Source organism: Anolis carolinensis, chromosome 6 (assembly GCF_035594765.1).
Source record: "Anolis carolinensis isolate JA03-04 chromosome 6, rAnoCar3.1.pri, whole genome shotgun sequence".
NCBI classification, from domain to species: domain Eukaryota; kingdom Metazoa; phylum Chordata; class Lepidosauria; order Squamata; family Dactyloidae; genus Anolis; species Anolis carolinensis.
Window position 1 is genome coordinate 17,722,274 of NC_085846.1, and position 17,464 is coordinate 17,739,737.

Genomic DNA, 17,464 nt, shown 5'->3' on the forward strand with positions numbered 1-17,464 from the left:
CAACATTGCTATTCACATGTCCCTATATCAACAGTGCAGGATCTATTTAAAAATGATCAAGAATTCCCTTTTCATCTTACAAAAAACCTGTTCATCAACATAATTTCTAAAAGGTTATGGCATTTCCAAGAGAGTGACTCCTGGTGAAATGGGATAGCGTTGCTACGCCTATAGACCACAAACTGATCCAGCCAAAGGTTCAGTCACAAGTACTGAATGAGATATCATCTGATTTAACATCTGTGTGGCTCCCACGACAGCCTTCAGATTGATCTCTTTCCCACATCTTTTAAATGTACCAGGGTTCAACACATGCCTTAATATCTCCTCCTCCCAAAAGGACGGCAGCGCATGAGACTCTAGAGTATGTTTCGGTGTTGTGTTTCATGTTCTGAAATGAGTTAAAACCACATCCTTGAGACCCACTCCAAAGCATGGAGGAGCGTCTCCCTTTCCCTCATTTGCACAACCTGAGCTACAGCAGACAATTTTTCAGCTTGGCATTAGAAACACAGGCCAATCCCAAGCCTTTCCTCAGAACTGGAACATGTTAGAACCTACATTTGTGGATCTTTTCAGGAATCCAGCACCAGAGAACCCAGCTGACCTACTGAGGGCAAGAGGGAGGTGTGGGAAAGAGCGGGAGAGTGCGTAGGCACAAGCTAATTCCTCTCTTCGATCAGAGAGTTGGTGGGGCTGCTGAGGTCGCTGGGGCTGCTGGGAATGGTGGGGGTGCTGGCATTGGAGGACGTGCTGGCTTCGCTGGATCCTTTCTTGGAGCGCTTGCGCCACTCGGGGATGGGGCCCATCATGCCCGGGGGCTTGATGTTCTGCCGGTCCTTTTCCGCTTCCTCCTCCTCATCGTACCGTTCATCATCCTCTTCGGTCTCGCTGTGGTGGGGACTGGAGTGGCGGGAGACGGAGGGAGATGGCGGCACCGAGGCCGGGCGTGGGTAGCGGAAGCCCTGAGCCTGGAGAGAGCAACAACAAACATAGGGGAGTTGAGACTAAGAGGGAGAATCAAACAGCTCCATCTTGCTTTCCATTGCTATCCTTCTGCCTGAAACAATCATTCAGAACAAGCATTTGGAATTATTTTTGGGAAGGCAACTCTCAGAATCCCAGAAGCAACATGACAACAATAATGGAGCAGACGGAAACCTAGGGATCAGTGCAATGTTAGTTGTTTTATGTTCATATTTGATGGTTCATAGTTTTTAATGGTCCAACCCCCTCCCGAGAAACTGCCTTTTTTCTAGGAATCTCTTGGTACATCCACTTTGTTCTTCTAATTATGGCACATTTTTTGGCTTGTGGGATCTACTTTGTCAGTTATGATTCAGAACCAAATTGGTACATGTTGTATAGGGTCTGTAAGTCACATATTGCTCTCCCATGGTTTGGAAGAAAGAAGGGAGACGGCCTTCCACAGGAAATATGAAAGATAAATTGAGGCAGAGAGAGCTTGGGAGTGTTGCCTTTCACCCAATGAGTTCAAAATGGCACGTGAGTCACTCTCACTCCTGTTGTAGCATCACGAGTTTGAAGGAGTGACTGGCCTAAGACCAAGGAGTGAATTTGGTACTATGTGTTGTCAAAGGCTTTCATGGCCAGAATCACTGGGTTGTTTTGAGTTTTCTGGGCTATATGGCCATGTTCCAAAAGCATTCTCTCCTGACATTTCACCCACATCTATGGCAGGCAACCTCATAGGCTGTGAGATCTGTTGGAAACTAGGCAAGTGGGGTTTACATATCTGTGGAGTGTTCAGGGTGGGAGAAAGAACTCTTGTCTGCCTGAGGCAAGTGTGAATGTTCCAAGTGGCCAGCTTGATTAGCATTGAATAGCCTTGCAGCTTCAAAGCCTGGCTGCTTCCTGCTTGGCCAATTGCAACATTCACACTTGCCTCAGGCAGACTATAGATGTGGGCAAAACGTCAGGAGAGAATGCTTTTGGAACATGGCCATACAGCTTGGAAAACTCACAGAAAATTAGAATTTGGTACTGTTCCATTATCTGCGCAGAGGCCACTAGGGAGCACTGGAAAGATAATGGAACAGTATCATGAATTTCACAGATAAATGGATATTAGAAGCTGGATTCCCCAAATCCAAGGCCAACTCTCTCACCACTACAGCAGACTGACTCTAGTTCATTTGTTTATTAAAAATAGGAGATCCACCAACCAGAGCAACATGCAAACCAATAGTTGAGTCAGGTGGATGGATGTTCAGAACGAAGAAAAAACTGGATTAGGGTCTAATATACACATGAAGGGGCCAGCTCTATTCAGGGGATTCTACTTTGGGACAAGGCGGTCCCTCCATATAAAGATCTACATTTCCTTCTTCCATCATAGAGTGTATACTCACCGCTGTTGGCTCATGTGGCTCATAGGTGAAGTTGTCAGGGAATGCCTTAGCGAGTGCCATGTGTCTTGCGTACATGTAATACTGCAAAGGAAAGAGAGGGTGGTAGGAGGAGACAAAAATGAGCATTAGAGAGTCTTTCTTGTATCTACCTGCCATTTATCTTCCCTCCACTTAAAATAGATTAGAATTTATGAAATATAAACAACACCTCCCCTTCCCAGCAAGGTTCTCTCTGTATCTAGAAACATAAAAATTTGTCTGCACTCCAAGATCCAATAAAGAGATCCTTTCTATGTCTTTACTGCATTCAGAGAATAGTGAATGACCATGAGAAAAGAGAACTACATTGAGGATAGAAATGCCCTTCAGAAAGATACTTTATAGTACCCACTTCCTCTCAATTGACACACTTGGGATCTCAAATGATACACTTTGCCTTCACTTGGAACAAGTGGTCTAAAACTATTTAGTTGCTTGTGATTTCCTTTTTTTCCATCATTTTAAAATGTATTTGTTATGCAATGCTTTTGACACAAAATAAATAAACAAACTTGGAACAACACACATCTTGTCTTTTTAGAAGAAAGGAAGGCTGGGGAATGTATTATCTAAATTATGAGACTCAGCAAAAGTTTCCCTCCTTCACCTAGCCTCACATTCATTCTGCTCCAAGAAGCAGAAGAGGAACTGAGAGTATACAAAAGGATTAAAACCCACTTTGGGAAGGCAAAAGCTAACTACCCTAAAGGCACCAGATTTAATCTGATCGTGGAAGCTAAGCAGCACCAGCCCTGGTTAGCACATGGATGAGAGACAGTTGACGAAGAGGGCTATATTTCACAGGAAGAAAGTGGCAAAACTACATCTGAGGATTCCTTACCTAAGAAAACCCTATGAAACTCATGGGAATGGGATTTATGTAAGTTGAAAGGTGATTTGAAAGCACACATACACACAGAAAGCAAGCTTCAACGTTTAGACTGAGTTCCATCTAGTGGCAGATGTGTAAATTGCAGCATTTTGAGGCAAAATTAAGAAAAGTTCCTTTTTAGACTTTATTGTTCTTATGTATCTTCATAAGGGCGTTCCATGCAGTCATGCTGGCCACATGACCTTGGTGGTGTCTATGGATAACTTCGGCTCTTCGGCTTAGAAATGGAGATGCGCACCAACTCCTAGAGTCAGACACAACTAGACTTAATATCAGCGGAAAACCTTTACCTTTGTACCTTTAAATTTACTTTCGAGTTATGGAGGCCCTATCAAAAGGTTTAAGCAGGGATTTTAACCCTGTGCTCCTAGAGTCCTATTTTAAAACAAACCGCTGCACCATGCTGAATCTCTATTACAAATTACAGATTCAACTGGTATGTTGTCATATTGATTAGAAGACTTGTGGACTTGTAGTCCAAAAAAGAAACTTTTTCAAGTTCACCATGAAGGAAGAAGCTGACAAAATGTCAACAATGAGCCCCCTTCCACTCCCGTCTGCAGAAACAGCTCACCCGGCCTAGATATTTCCAGTCTAAGAGATCAGAAAGCCGCTCGGTGCGGTTCCGCTGGATGATGCGTTGCCGCCGTGTTTGCTGACAGAAGCTGTACAGAAAAGAGGTCAGCTGTGTGCAAGACTCATCCAAGCCCCGAAAACGTCGGTCGAGGATGTAGATTCCTGGTCAAATTAAGAGACAAGGTTAAAAGGACACATCCTATTTCGCCTCTTAAAAAACACAGGTCTATGTTTCCTCGTTTTTAATAAAATAGATGTGGAAAAGGAAGGCCACTCTGCCCAACTACCTCTATGGAGCTCTGCCTGAATTACCTGGCTGTATGATGAGCCTAAATACCCTATAGCAGGCACTGGCAAACTTCGGCCCTCCAGGTGTTTTGGACTTCAATTCCCAACAGCCTACCGGAAGGCAATGGCAAACCACTTGTGAGTATTCCTTGCCTAAGAAAAGTTGTGAAATTTATGGAGCTGCCAGAAGCCGGCAGGTGATTTGGAAGTGAATACCCATTCTTAAGCGAACATAGTGATCAAGGCTGCATCTACACAATAGAATTAATGAGTTTTGACACCAAATCATGGGAGTATAGTATTTAGACTTCTATACCAGAATGCTGGTGCGTCAGAAAACTAGTTTCTAGGATTCCATAGTATTAGTATTTTCCAGCCTGAAAACATGGATGTTCAAACAGGCCTTTGACCTCAAGAAGGCTTAATGGGTCCATACAAAGTTGACACTTGGCACTTTCTAAATCAATGGCTGCTAGTTTTATTTACTGATGTTTTTAAAATTGTATTATTTTGACTTTTATGTTATACATGTTATGTGTTACAGGGGTTGTGTTATAATTTTATGTGACTTGTTTATACTTATTTACCATTTTTTACTTGCTGTATGTTATATGAGCACCTTGGAGTACGTTTGTAAGGCACCCCGAGATCCTTCGGGGAGATGGTGGCGGGATATAAATAAAGTTTATTATTTATTATTAATTAGTTAATATGGTGCCAAACTGGATTAATTCTATAGTGTAGATTCACCCATATTCTGACCTTACAGATCACATAATCCCTCTTATATGTTATTCTTGAACCAAGACAACAGCCTTTGGGAGACTATGGCTCCAGATTTCCAATATACTTTTCTCTGTTGATATCTACTTGGTGATTTGCAACACTGGCAAGAATGTAAGTTGTCCCCTAAATATATTCCACAGACTCAGAGAATTTTGTGTATCTATATTGGAAAGAGAGGGAGAGCACAAAACTATAGCTACAGAACTCTAAGAGCCTTCTTGGAGGCAGTAAGGGAGAAGAAGTAAAATCCCATGCTCATGATGTCCAATCCATCTCCTTCCCTTCGTAGATGTCACCATAGGTGAGGAGAGGGAACTAGATAAATAGCGACCGATCATTTAAATATTTAGGTAAATAAAACCTCTATTAGGCTGTCCCTTTGGTGATTTGTCTTTTTGATTAGGATTTGATCCATGGATACCTGCTCTACCTTCTCCTTTTAGTGTACTCAAAAGTCCCAGTTCCCAATTCCTAATACTAACCATAGGCAGATGGATCTGCTATGTGTTCCTCCATAAAGCAGCCAAAGCCAGAGAGGTTGGTGGAAACACTGGGGATGCCCATCACAGTGCATTCAGCTAGAAAACGAAAGAGAGATAATTTGAGAATGTGGTGGCTACTTCCTAGGCCTGCAATGTCAGACGAAGAATCAGCCAAGATTCAGAGCAATGAAAGCAAACTGAGCTAGGAATGGGGAGGGGACACTATTAATACATTGCATTAGTAGTTTTGGAACAAAGTAGTCAAGTACAGCCAAAGCACCATTACATTTTATTTTTTTAGTATATCTCACCACCTTCACCTCAAAGAAATCTTACCTGGTGTGTAGCCCCATGGCTCGTAGTAAGAAGGGAACACCCCTAAATGGCAGCCTCTAACAAATTCCTCATAATCAACTGGAAGGAGAGGACTAGTGGAAGACAGGAATTCTGGGTGGAAGATAACCTGGAAGAAGAAAAGAGAGAGTAACTAGTAACAAAATAGTGTCACCCTAAAGATTTAAATATCCTTTAAAATTGGGTGGTGGATCTTTGGATCTGCAGATATTGCTAAAATATATCTTCCATCATATCTTGCTTTTGGCCAGGATGAAAAGGGACGATTGGAAATGAAGCTCAGTAACATATGTGGGAGAGCACGAGTTTCCCATCCTTGCTTTAAAGATATACAGTTGGCTCTCCACATATTGTAGGTTTGACTTTTGCAGATTTGATCGCTCATTAATACATTATTTCTATGAATATCTAGGTCCTCCAGTGCAATGCTATGGTAAATTTCCACCAGACATGCTGAAAGACCCAGAGATTCCTAGAGGTGTGTTCTTCGGACAGTAATATCAGTGCAATGTGAATATGGAATAAGTACAATTACAACTGAAATGGCTCCTGGACTAAGATTTTGGATTGTGTGATTTTAATAATTGGTTTTAATGTATAGATGTTTTTAACTTTATGGTTTTTAATGTTTATGTTTATTTTATTTGCATGTCTGTTTAAGTGGCATTGAATTGTTGCCTACTGTAAGCTGCCCTGAGCCCCATTCAGGATGAGAAGGGCAGGGTATAAATACAGTAAGTAAGTAAATAAATAAACAAACAAACTCAGATAAAAATAGTGTTTTTCCATTTGCTGTTTTTCCACTTTCACGGGAGTCTTGCACCCCTAACTCCAATGAGTGTGAAGGGTTGACTGCATCCCTTATCTGGAATTCCAAAATCAAAAACTGTCCACATGGGTGGCTGAGAAAGTGACACTTTTGCTTTTAGATGGTTCAATGTACATACACTTTGCTTCATGCACCAAATTATTAAAAATACCATATGAAATTACTTTTAGTCTGTATTGTACATGAAGCCCAAATGAATTTCAGGTTTATACTTAGATTCTGTCTCCAAGATAATGACCAATGTATATGCAAATAGAGGTACAGACAGTCCCCATGTTACGAACAAGATTGGTTCTAAAGTGTAACTTCATCCACATATATATATATAGGACTGTCTGTACCTGTATTTCATATATATGGGTAATGAGGTATCTTGGAGACAGAACCCAAGTGTAAACCTGATATTTATGCTTTGGATAGTTTTGGATTGAAGGACTCAAACCTGAGTCCCAATTAGGTTATACTAGGAGCCCAACAACTACAACCGCGCCCTCCCAGCAGAAAAACAAATAAACCCACGAGGGATGGTGTCCAAGAATGCATATTTAGGTCCAATAATGGGTCCCCAGGTTTCAAAAGGTTTCTAGTCATTGAGCTACGCAAGGCAAAAAAACGATCATGACCAAGACAAAATTGTAATAGACAGGAATGTGAAAAACTCCCAATATCAGCTGAATTGCAACTCATCCTTTGATTGCAAGTAATATTCAGGTATTCTCACTGCTTTTGTATTATAGCCAGACCTCTGTCACTCACCTTGACGCGATCGGCACTGCTGTTAAAAAGGCCAATGCGGCGGATGCTGTTGAGAATGGGGTCGGTGGAATCATCCAGCATGTTATGGGTGCAGATTGGGGGAAAAGACTGGCGCTGGTTAGGGAGGAAAAGAAGACAGGTCTCAGTAGTCATGATTTAAAAGCTAAAATGATGAAAAATAGAAAAGTTGTGGTCCTCACTGTTGCTGTAATTCCAATGCCTTCTCCTTATCCTGAATACAGTATCTATGTTCCTCTCACTCCAGCAACCCAGTGATTCTGGCCAAGAAAGCCTTCGACAACACATATCATCCAAACTATTATAAGCTAATATCTCAGTTTTAATGGACCTCCTTCAATTTGAACCAGCCAGGAGTCAGGCACTGAGAAATATTTTAGACATGCAGAAATTTATGTCTGCTTCATCTGGCAACACCATATTCAAGGGGTTTCTAGCTTAACTTTCCTTGGACAACCTAACCGCTTATAGGTCTTTCATTCATACATCCGAATACCTGGGTGGCAAAGATGGCTCTCTTCATCATCGTGAAATCCTCCTTGTCCAGCATTTTGTTCATATCAGGAAGATTCCCTCTGAAATATAAAAGTAAGCAGAGCTTAATAGGAGTGAACATAATTAGTGTGTGAGAGACTTCTTCAGCCCCACACAAATAGTTTTTAGATATCTATTCAAGAATTAAGGTTCGTCAAACACAGACGGTGTAGGGTAAACCCTAAGGCAATACCCATTGTAGCCCTGGCATCCCAATAACCCACTCTCTTGACGCTTTCTCACAAGAAGCCACTTACACAAGGAGTGACTCGTAGAGCTTTTTGCCAAACTTTTCTTTCACTGCATTAGCTGTATCCCTAAGGAGAAAAAACGGGAAGGGAAGAGAATGATTGTGGATAAATACAGAAATAATGCTTAAAAATCAGGAACTAAGACTGATAAGCAAATATAGGATTTATGGAATTCCTCTTATGAGAGAGAAAAGGGAGGCGAAGCAAATTGGGGGAGAGCCAGAGTGGTTCTGTGGTATGAATGTTGGACAACAATTTTGGAGAACGGAGTTCAATCCACTGTTGGTCATAAAAACTCAGTGCCTGATACCACACTCTCGGCCCCAGAAAACTATTTGATAGATTCTCCAGAAATTGGAAATTACTTGGAGACACATAACAAGAACAAGTGAACAAGGAAGTGGTAGAAGTAGATCAGTATAAGGACTTCAATACTTCCTATACAACAGTGATGGAGAACATCTGATATTCTAAATACTTGGCTACAAGTCTTAATCCTTGCACACAGCAAGGACCGGGGAGTTGTGGTCTAAAATATCTGCTATAAAGTGAGCGAGATGTAGTTAATTTTCAAGTAGAAGATATTATGTGCACCGCAATCCCCCAGAACCTAGTATTTGTATAGTGAGTTAGCATTTCTGAGAAGAGTTAGCATGGAGTCTCAAGGGGTGTAATAGGAACTCACCAGAGCTGCTTGCGGACGGCTTGGCCTTTCAGAGTCTCAACATTGAAGTTGTTGGTCCTGGCTGGCATAATGAAGAAGGCCACTACTGTTGTCTGGCTACCATTTACCTATGAAGAGAAAAGGCCCAAGAGTCAGCCATGACCTGTTCCTCCTGCTTCTGTCCAAAGGATTTCTGCCTTATACTCACCACTACCTGCCAATTCCACAACATTGCAAACATGAAAGGAAGTCCACAACAATTCTAAGGCTTCACCATTCATTCAGGGCACCACCTTAATAACTCTTGACATGCACAGAGAAGTGTGGTAATAATGGCTCATAGACAGATTTTTGTTCTTGTAAAACATCCTTGCAAGTTTGTGGAAATAATATGCGCATACTTGGCTCAGCATTAATTCAAGAAAAGGTCAACATCATGACAGACCTTGCCAGAATGGTAAGGGAGTCACATGGCTGCCAATGAGTTTCCAGACCCAATTCAAAGTGCAGGTTATTACTTCGGGTCCAGCCTATCTTCGAGACCGCATCTCTTTCTACGAACCGACACGGGCACGAAGATCTACCATGTAGACCTTCCTCTTGGTCTCACCTCTGTCTCAAGTGTGGTTGGTGGGGACGAGAGAGAGGGCATTCTCAGTGCCCCCCTCCCCCCATCTTTGCAATGCTCTCCAGAGGGAGATCAGGCTAGCCCCCACTCTTCAAGCCTTCCGTACACAATTGAAAAATATTTAGATTCTTTCAATGAATATACGTGAGGACCCATAGATTCACTAAGCACTTTACATGACTGAGATTGATTATTGTTGTTTTATACCTGCAACTATTGTTGTATTTTACTGATTTTAACCAGGGGGTTTTGTGACGTGAGATATTTATGTTGTATTTTGTGTGTTTTGCACCTTTGAGCGTTTTGTAAGCTGCCCTGAGTCCCTCTGGGAGATGGTGGTGGGGTATAAACAAAATATTATTATTATGAACTGAATTGCCCAAAAGGGGAGTTTCCCCCAAAACACTTGCCAAAAGTTTTTCACTTCTCTGCTAGTTTTTGTCTTTGCTCATGGGGTGAGCATGGTGACCATCCTTGGATATGCATGAATTTGACTAGCGATCATTTTAAGCTGGACATATTAAAATGTATGTTTGTTATCACACTATAACCTATATAGGAGTTATGTGGTTCCCAACCTTTGGTCCTCCAGTTGTTTTGGATTTCAACTCCCAGAAATCCTAGCCAGCTTACCAGTTGCTTGAATTGTGGGAGCCGAAATCTAAAACACCCGGAGAACCAAAGGTTGGGAAACACAGCTTTACAGACTGGTCAGTGGTTTGGATCCAGAAAAGAGATGGAGCGTGAGCTGAAAACACTTCCTGCCAATCTCTTCTCTTATAGCCTCTGGCAGTTATTTCCCTTAGAAGCAGGTTGCAAGGAAGAACTGAAGGAAAATACTGATTTTGAGTTGTTGGCTTCTTTCAAGAAACAATAAGAGATGCAATAGTAAGAAGCCTTTTCTGCATTTTCAGAGCAATAGAAACCGAAGTGTAAAACAAAAAGGGAATCCTTGCCAAAAATGGAAATCCCTTCAGTTACCCCCCAAAAAGAACTACCTGGGCAGTTCCTTTTAACAACAGCATTGAAGAGGTTGCTGTGTAATTGGTTTGCAGGAGGCGGGAGGGCACCATATGCAGGCAGTTCTCTTTGTTCTCCCAGAAGAGAAGCAAAGTGAGCAGATCCCTTTGACAGAGCAAAAGGAAGGTTGCTAGGCAGCCACTTTCTAGGAGGGAAGGAGGGAGGGCACCAAACGTCCATGCCGGCTGGGCTTTCTTTGTTCTCTTGAAGGGAAAAGCCCTGCAGTCAAGTACTTTTTTGCTGGAAGGCAGGTGAGAGAGCTGAATGCTGGAAAGAAGACAAGGTCTCAGACAATGAACCTGTACTATGCCAACCCAGAAATAATATCATACAAAAGCTGACTGGCATAACCTGGGGATCACAACCAGACACAATGAAGACATTTGCCCTTGCGCTTTGCTACTCTGCTGCTGAATACACATGCCCAGTGTAGAACACATATCACCACATTAAAACAGTGGATGTGGCGTGTAATGAGACATGCCACATTATCACAGGACATGCACACCCTACACCACTGGAGAAATGATACTGTTTAGGTGGCATTGCACCACCTGGCATTTGCTGGGAAGTATCAGCCAGTAATGAAAGGACCAAGGCAGTGACATCTCCGGCCCATCCCGTTCGGATATCAGCCAGCACATCAACGCTTTAAATCAAGAGATAGTTTTCTAAGATCTACAGAGATACTCACAGGAACACCACAGCAAATGAAAGTCCAAAAGTAGCAGGCTAAAACCTCAAGACATGGCTGATATCGAATGAGAGACTTCTTCCTGGGCACACAGAAGACTGGGCGACTTGGAAGGTGCTGAACAGACTGCGCTCTGACACCAACTTTAAAAAATGGGGCCACAGTGGAGTCCATGACATGCGAGTGTAGAGAAGAGCAAAGCACAGACCACCTATTACAATGCAGCCTGAGTCCTGCCACATGCACAATGGAGGACCTTCTTATAGCAACACCAGAGGCACTCCAAGCGGCCAGCTACTGGTCAAAGGACATTTATATAATGCCAAGTTTTTAACTTTGTTTGTGTTTTAAAATACATTACAACTGTATCTTTGGTTCGCTTCTGAAACAATAAATAAATACCAACCCAGAGCACCAAAATGCCTCCTGAGGATGAGAAAGGGGAAGGGGCTAACAGTAGCTGGTTCTGCTCTGTTTCCACCTCTCTGCCTAACTTGGCCCGTCTACAAAGCTTAGGACCAATGCAAGAACTAGCTGAAGTCTAGAGAGAGAAAAGAATACTGACAGGCTCCAGAACTAATCAGCTTTTGAAGCAAAAAAAAAATTGTTATTATAGGCAAAGCCGAAAAGATAAGTGGCTTTCGGGCAAACAGAAGTGCCCCCAACAAATAAAATCTCTGGAAACAGTCCAGTGATATCGTATCCTTTCTCTCAGTCTCTCAACCTAATTGAAATCACAGAGCACATTATTAGGGAGGAAGGCAGAAACGGTTGCGGTCTTGAGCTCAGTGGGAGAAAGACATATGATAAATGTTGCCAGTGTATGTTTCATTTCACACAAAGGAAGCTTGTCAGGGCTCATGAGGCATTTTTCACCATTCTGTGTTATCACAGAAGCAAAACAAAAAGGCTGGAGGTTACCGTTTGAATTTGGGGCTAGAAATTTGACACTGCGCAAAATTGCTCTCATCCCATACTGTTCATGGTTGTCAACTGTTCACAATCCTCTACTTACTCTCAGCAGGTAGTTGAGGCGGGCAAGGGCTTCTAAGAAAATGTCAGCCCCTTTGTTGGAATATTCATAGCGCCCAGCGATGAAGAAGAAGATGGTCTTGTCCAGATTGAAGTCCAGGTGCCTAACAGAGGAAAAGAGTGAGGAACTGAGTTAGATACAGGCTCCTGAGAAAGAATATCCTTTCTGCAAAGACTTTTTACATCCAGTCAGCTCCTTTTCCTTCTTTTCTTTGGTCTAGTTCAAGTTTTTTGTTTTTATTTTGAAGCAAAATCCTCTCTCTAATTAGGAAAACAGGAAATGAAGGCTGGAAGAACACAGTCTTCCAGAGTCAGGTGGCAGCAGTGTATCTGCAATATATAATACAATATAATTTGTGCTGGGAAAGAATGGAATTTTGGTCTAGTAGCTGGTTTTACTGTTGCTGCATGTACCTGGTTGCAACAGGTAAGGGAGACAGCAGCTGACTCCAGAATCCCTTACTGAGCATGCAAGAATAGCAAAACAGAAAAAAGGAAAAGCCAATAAGCCTGCTTCACCAGCTACTTTCCGCATTTTTAAAAAGCATAGATTCTCCCTAAATGTATTTGGCAGAAGATTTCAAGTCATCTCTTGTGCAAGGCTTACTTGGCCTTGCTGTCTTGTTTCACATGAGAATTTTGTTAGTTTTGATAAAAATGTTGAAACATGTTACACTTCTGTTCCTTGTTGTAGTGTAGAAGCCTATTCTATTCCTTCCTTTTTATGCCCAATTTTCAGTTGAGGAAGCAATGCTCAGGAATACACCTATGTCATGAACTGAGGTATATTTGTATTCTAGTATAGACAGAAGAATCTGAATCTCAGTTGTATGCCCCATGCTCCCAATTTACTCCACATTGTGGTCTGAGTATGATCCTGGAGACAAGATTCAATGCTCTACTTGGCTTTGGAAGCCAATGATTGTTCTTTTCCAAGGCTTAGCTTGAGTGAGTCACACACTCTCAACCCCAGAAATCCCCATGATAGGATTCCTATAGGGTTGTCATAAGATAATACTTACATTTTCACACTGGTGCACAGATCAGCTGATTTTTTAAAAGAAAGAAATGCTATCGATGGGGGTTACTAGATTGAAAACTGGACAGGGTCTTTATATCTTTCATGACCATGTACCATGCCATGGTTATGGGGAAACACACTGTCTATTTAACTAGGAAAACCCTCCTTCTGAGCTGTGAGACCTGCTTCAATATAAACATTTATAGGACTGTGTTATACAGTTACCTTGTGTGTATTGATTTCATTGTTGTTGGTATACTGTTCTGAATTCCTGTATTTATAATGCATCAAGGTTGCCAGACAGTAAACTGGATAAGGTCTCTGTGCTTTTAATGGTTGTGTAGAAGAGGGAATTTCAGCAAGTGGGGCTTTTCATGGAACAAATAATACCTACTGATTTTCTCTAAATATGGAGGGGGGTCCAAAGTGGTATTTCTCTGCATAATTGTTCAAAGAGGGAGGAAAGGAAAAAGTACCACAAGGCTGACACAAAATCCCTTGAGTGAGCCTTCATAACAATCTGAATTCCAGCTGAGATGTATTATTTATTAGGCACCATACAAATTATTAAAACAAAATGAACAAACAAAAATAGAAAAAGCATTGTGTGCAGACTGGGAATGCCACTTTGAAATAAATAAATAAATAAATAAATAAATAAATAAATTATTTATAGACTGTCCTCTCTCCCCAAAGAGACTCAGGGTGGTTCACAAGAAAAACAAAAATTGTAAACATTCAGTGCTAAAAACAAATAAACAACACTCAAGGCAAAACATATAATGGATCAACTCAATAAACTTATAAACCAGAACCAAGGATTTAACTAAATAAATGTCATAGACACAAGAAGTCAGACCAATTGAACACAATACATTAAAAGCATAGTATAATGTACTACATAATCAGGCTGAGACAGGTATCCTATGTTCGGGTGAGAAGGTGTGTAAGATATGCTAGTCCTACTCCTCTCCATAAGCTAGGTTATTGATAGAAGCCAAGAACTTGAAAGACAGGAAGGCAACTGGTCTCCCTTCCTCATGGTTTGCCACCAACCTCAAATCAAATATAGACTTTCTATCCAAACACGGAACTTCTGCTTAGGTGTTTGAAGACCTATCCTTTGTTATTTGCAAATGATTATTCTCTTCCAAGGATATTTTCAATGCTTCCTTCTTGTTTAGTCTCCACTGAAAATGTGTGTTCATCACTCTTCCCACTATTGCTATAACTTTTCTCATGAGTAAGAAGCATGCGGTTTCAGACTCCACAAGTCTCTTGATTTTAGTCTTGATTTGCAATGAAACCCATACTACTTTGCCTTAGATTGGCTTGCCTATGTATTAGTTACAAACCAATATTCTGACCAGAAACATATTACAGTTTCATTTTTACTTATATGAGGCCACAGCAGTCACTTCTGAGAAAGCATCTTAAGAAAAACAAGCATGACTTTCCACTTCTCATCTTTCAAAGACACAAACAATAACACTTTGGAGGTAATGAAGTCACAGATAAAGGTCTATATTGAATATAGGACAACATGTTGCCTCTACTTTCATCCATGTACAAATGCTGACTATACTACGAGTCAAGTCTTCTTCAACAGTGAGAATGGGACTGGTTCCAGAATCATCCCTAATTGAGATGGCTAGTTTAGGAAGCCTGGGATAGGTTGCATATCACACCTAACTACATCCTCGAACTGAGGGTGCATCTATACTGTATAATTAATATGGTCTGACACACTTTAACTACTATGGCTCAATACTATGGAATACTGGGAGTTGTAGTTTATGGAGGCACCATTATCCTTTGGGAGAGAAGGCTAAAGACCTTGTAAAACTACAACTCCTAGAATCCCATATACTCAGCTATGGCAGTTACAATGGTGTCAAACTGTATTAACTCAACAGTGTACATACACTCATAGAGGGATAGATGTGGAGATCAAAAGGAAGGATGAATGCTACCAGTGTCTCTCATTTCAGTCTTAATAATGGTAGTGTCAGTTCTTCCTATTATCAAAATATAGAGATTTCCACATAACCAAATTCTTCTTACATCCATCACCACTGGTTCCTGCCTCTCCCTTCCCTTTAAAACTCCACTTCCTGGAGCAGCCATTTCAACTGATTTTGCAACAGTGAGGAAAGACTAGGCCCCATGGTGACTCACCCGTAGAAGTGGCCCCGGACAAACTCCTGGATACGCGCCTTGCTCTGGGCATGGAGGTTCTGGAATTCGTGCATGGCAGAAAATTTCTTGACGTTTAGACCATTGGGAGTCACAATATCTGGAAATGGAATGGCAGAATGGGAAGTAGAAAGAAGAGTTTTATTTCTTTAAGTTTTTGAAAGTGCTCATCCATAAAAAGGGAAACAGACATAAAAAAAAACCAACCAGGGACACTGTATTTACATGTGAATGGAGAGGGATATTCGACAACAAATTAAATGTGGATTCAATTAATGGATGGGATTAGGGAATAAATAATATTCTGCAAACAAGGATTAGCAACAGTTAAAATGATTTACAACCAACTTAGGCTTCAAATGCGAATATCTATTTCCTGATTTTGTAACCTAAGAAATAATTGTGTATTATTGCTGCATGTGTTTCAAGCTTCCACACTCCTAAGGAAATGCTTCCTGAAGTTTCTAAGCCCTGAAGGCTGAGCAAAACACTAAACATAGCTCTAGATTATTTTAAATTGCAGAATATGTTTTTATACTGTGATGTTCTTTTGAATCTATTTGTGATATACACTATGAGTGTAGCTACCACATACTGGTCTGATTTTGTGTAGTACTAGGAAAATGCAACCCATGAGCCAGATGGATCCTGGATCCCATTTTCTGGCTCCTGAAGCCCCGGCCTCAAAGTTTTTGTCTGGAATTCCCCTGTCTTCTGAGTGTTGTTCTTTATTTACTGTCCTGATTTTAGATTTTTTAAAAAAGAATTAGTTCTCAAATTCCAAACAGGAAAGAATCAGGGCCAGTTAACACCTCCCAACAAAGGATTCCCCCCAGGCAGGAAACAGTCAGGCTTTGAGGGTTGTTGTATGTCTTTCGGGCTGTGTGGCCACGTTCCAGAAGTATTCTCTCCTGACATCTCGCCCACATCTATGGCAGGCATCCTCAGAGGTTGTGAGGTATGGAAAAACTAAGCAAGGAATGTTTATATATATATCTGTGGGACGTCCAGGGTGAGGGACCAGCGTAAACGTTCCAGTTAATCACCCTAATTTGCATTGAATGGCTACATCTACTAGCTACTTTCTGCCTGGGGACATTCTTTGTTAACTGCCCCTAGTTCCCATATCTCAGAGTGTTGCTTCTTATTTACTGTTCTGATTTTTGAGTCAGGCTTGAAGCTGCCAGGCTATTCAATGTTAATCAAGCAGACCAATTGCAACATTCACACCTACCTCAGGCAGACAAGAGTTCTTTCTCCCACCCTGAACATTCCACAGATATATAAACCCCACTTGCCTAGTTTCCAATACCTCACAACCTCTGAGGATGCCTGCCATAGATGTGGGCGAAACGTCAGGAGAGAATGCTTCTGGAACATAGTCATGGAGCCCGGAAAACTCACAGCAGCCCAAAAGATGACTAGTACTTTTGAAAGCTGTGACACAAATACCACTCACCTGGTTTCCTTTTCAACAAGTGTTCAGCTTCCACAGCTGTGATCTGGGAGACTGTGGTAAAAACATGCGTGCAATGGACAGCAGCCCGCTCCATACAGTAACGATGGTAGATCTGTCGGTCCCCAGCCTCCTTGTCCAAATTAAACTAGGGAAGGACAAGACAAATAAAATTGAGCAAAATTCACCTGTAAAGTCCTAAGAGCGGAATAGAGCAGAAACAGATTGAAAGGTAGACCTGATGCAGTTCTAGGTGCAAACTACCATCTTGCAGGAAAGAGAAATTGAGGACTTCCAAGACTTTCTGTGAATTTATAAAAAAAAATAGACCTAGATATTTTCTTCATGATATCTTCTACACCTAGCTCACAGTGCTGTATCTAATCCCCAAGAGATGGGATCGAGATAAACTGAATTGTTGTGGTATTCAATAAGCAGCCTTGCTTTGTGAAAACAGCTTTGGTGATGTTTTATCTGTTAAAAAAGTTTCATCTATGTCACATCTCCTTTTTCCATGTCCACCAACCCAAGTCCTTGATACATCTTTGGAAAGGAGGCACCGGAAAGAGGAGCACA

General features: G+C 41.4%; 1 protein-coding gene across 2 annotated transcripts in view; it reads right to left on the minus strand.

The window, feature by feature from the left end:
- Positions 1 to 375: 375 nt before the first annotated feature.
- gys1 (glycogen synthase 1) overlaps positions 376 to 17,464 on the minus strand; it is a 36,935-nt gene continuing 19,846 nt past the window's right edge. For both annotated transcript variants that reach the window (XM_062957439.1, XM_003225232.4), the window contains exons 6-17: positions 16,892 to 17,036; positions 15,415 to 15,532; positions 12,199 to 12,319; positions 8,863 to 8,969; positions 8,184 to 8,243; positions 7,889 to 7,967; positions 7,375 to 7,488; positions 5,772 to 5,898; positions 5,436 to 5,531; positions 3,878 to 4,041; positions 2,373 to 2,453; positions 376 to 971 (exon numbers count right to left, since the gene is read on the minus strand). In XM_062957439.1, the coding sequence (XP_062813509.1) occupies positions 663 to 971; positions 2,373 to 2,453; positions 3,878 to 4,041; positions 5,436 to 5,531; positions 5,772 to 5,898; positions 7,375 to 7,488; positions 7,889 to 7,967; positions 8,184 to 8,243; positions 8,863 to 8,969; positions 12,199 to 12,319; positions 15,415 to 15,532; positions 16,892 to 17,036 (1,521 nt within the window). In that variant the 3' untranslated portion in view covers positions 376 to 662. The remainder of the gene's footprint in view (positions 972 to 2,372; positions 2,454 to 3,877; positions 4,042 to 5,435; positions 5,532 to 5,771; positions 5,899 to 7,374; positions 7,489 to 7,888; positions 7,968 to 8,183; positions 8,244 to 8,862; positions 8,970 to 12,198; positions 12,320 to 15,414; positions 15,533 to 16,891; positions 17,037 to 17,464) is intronic.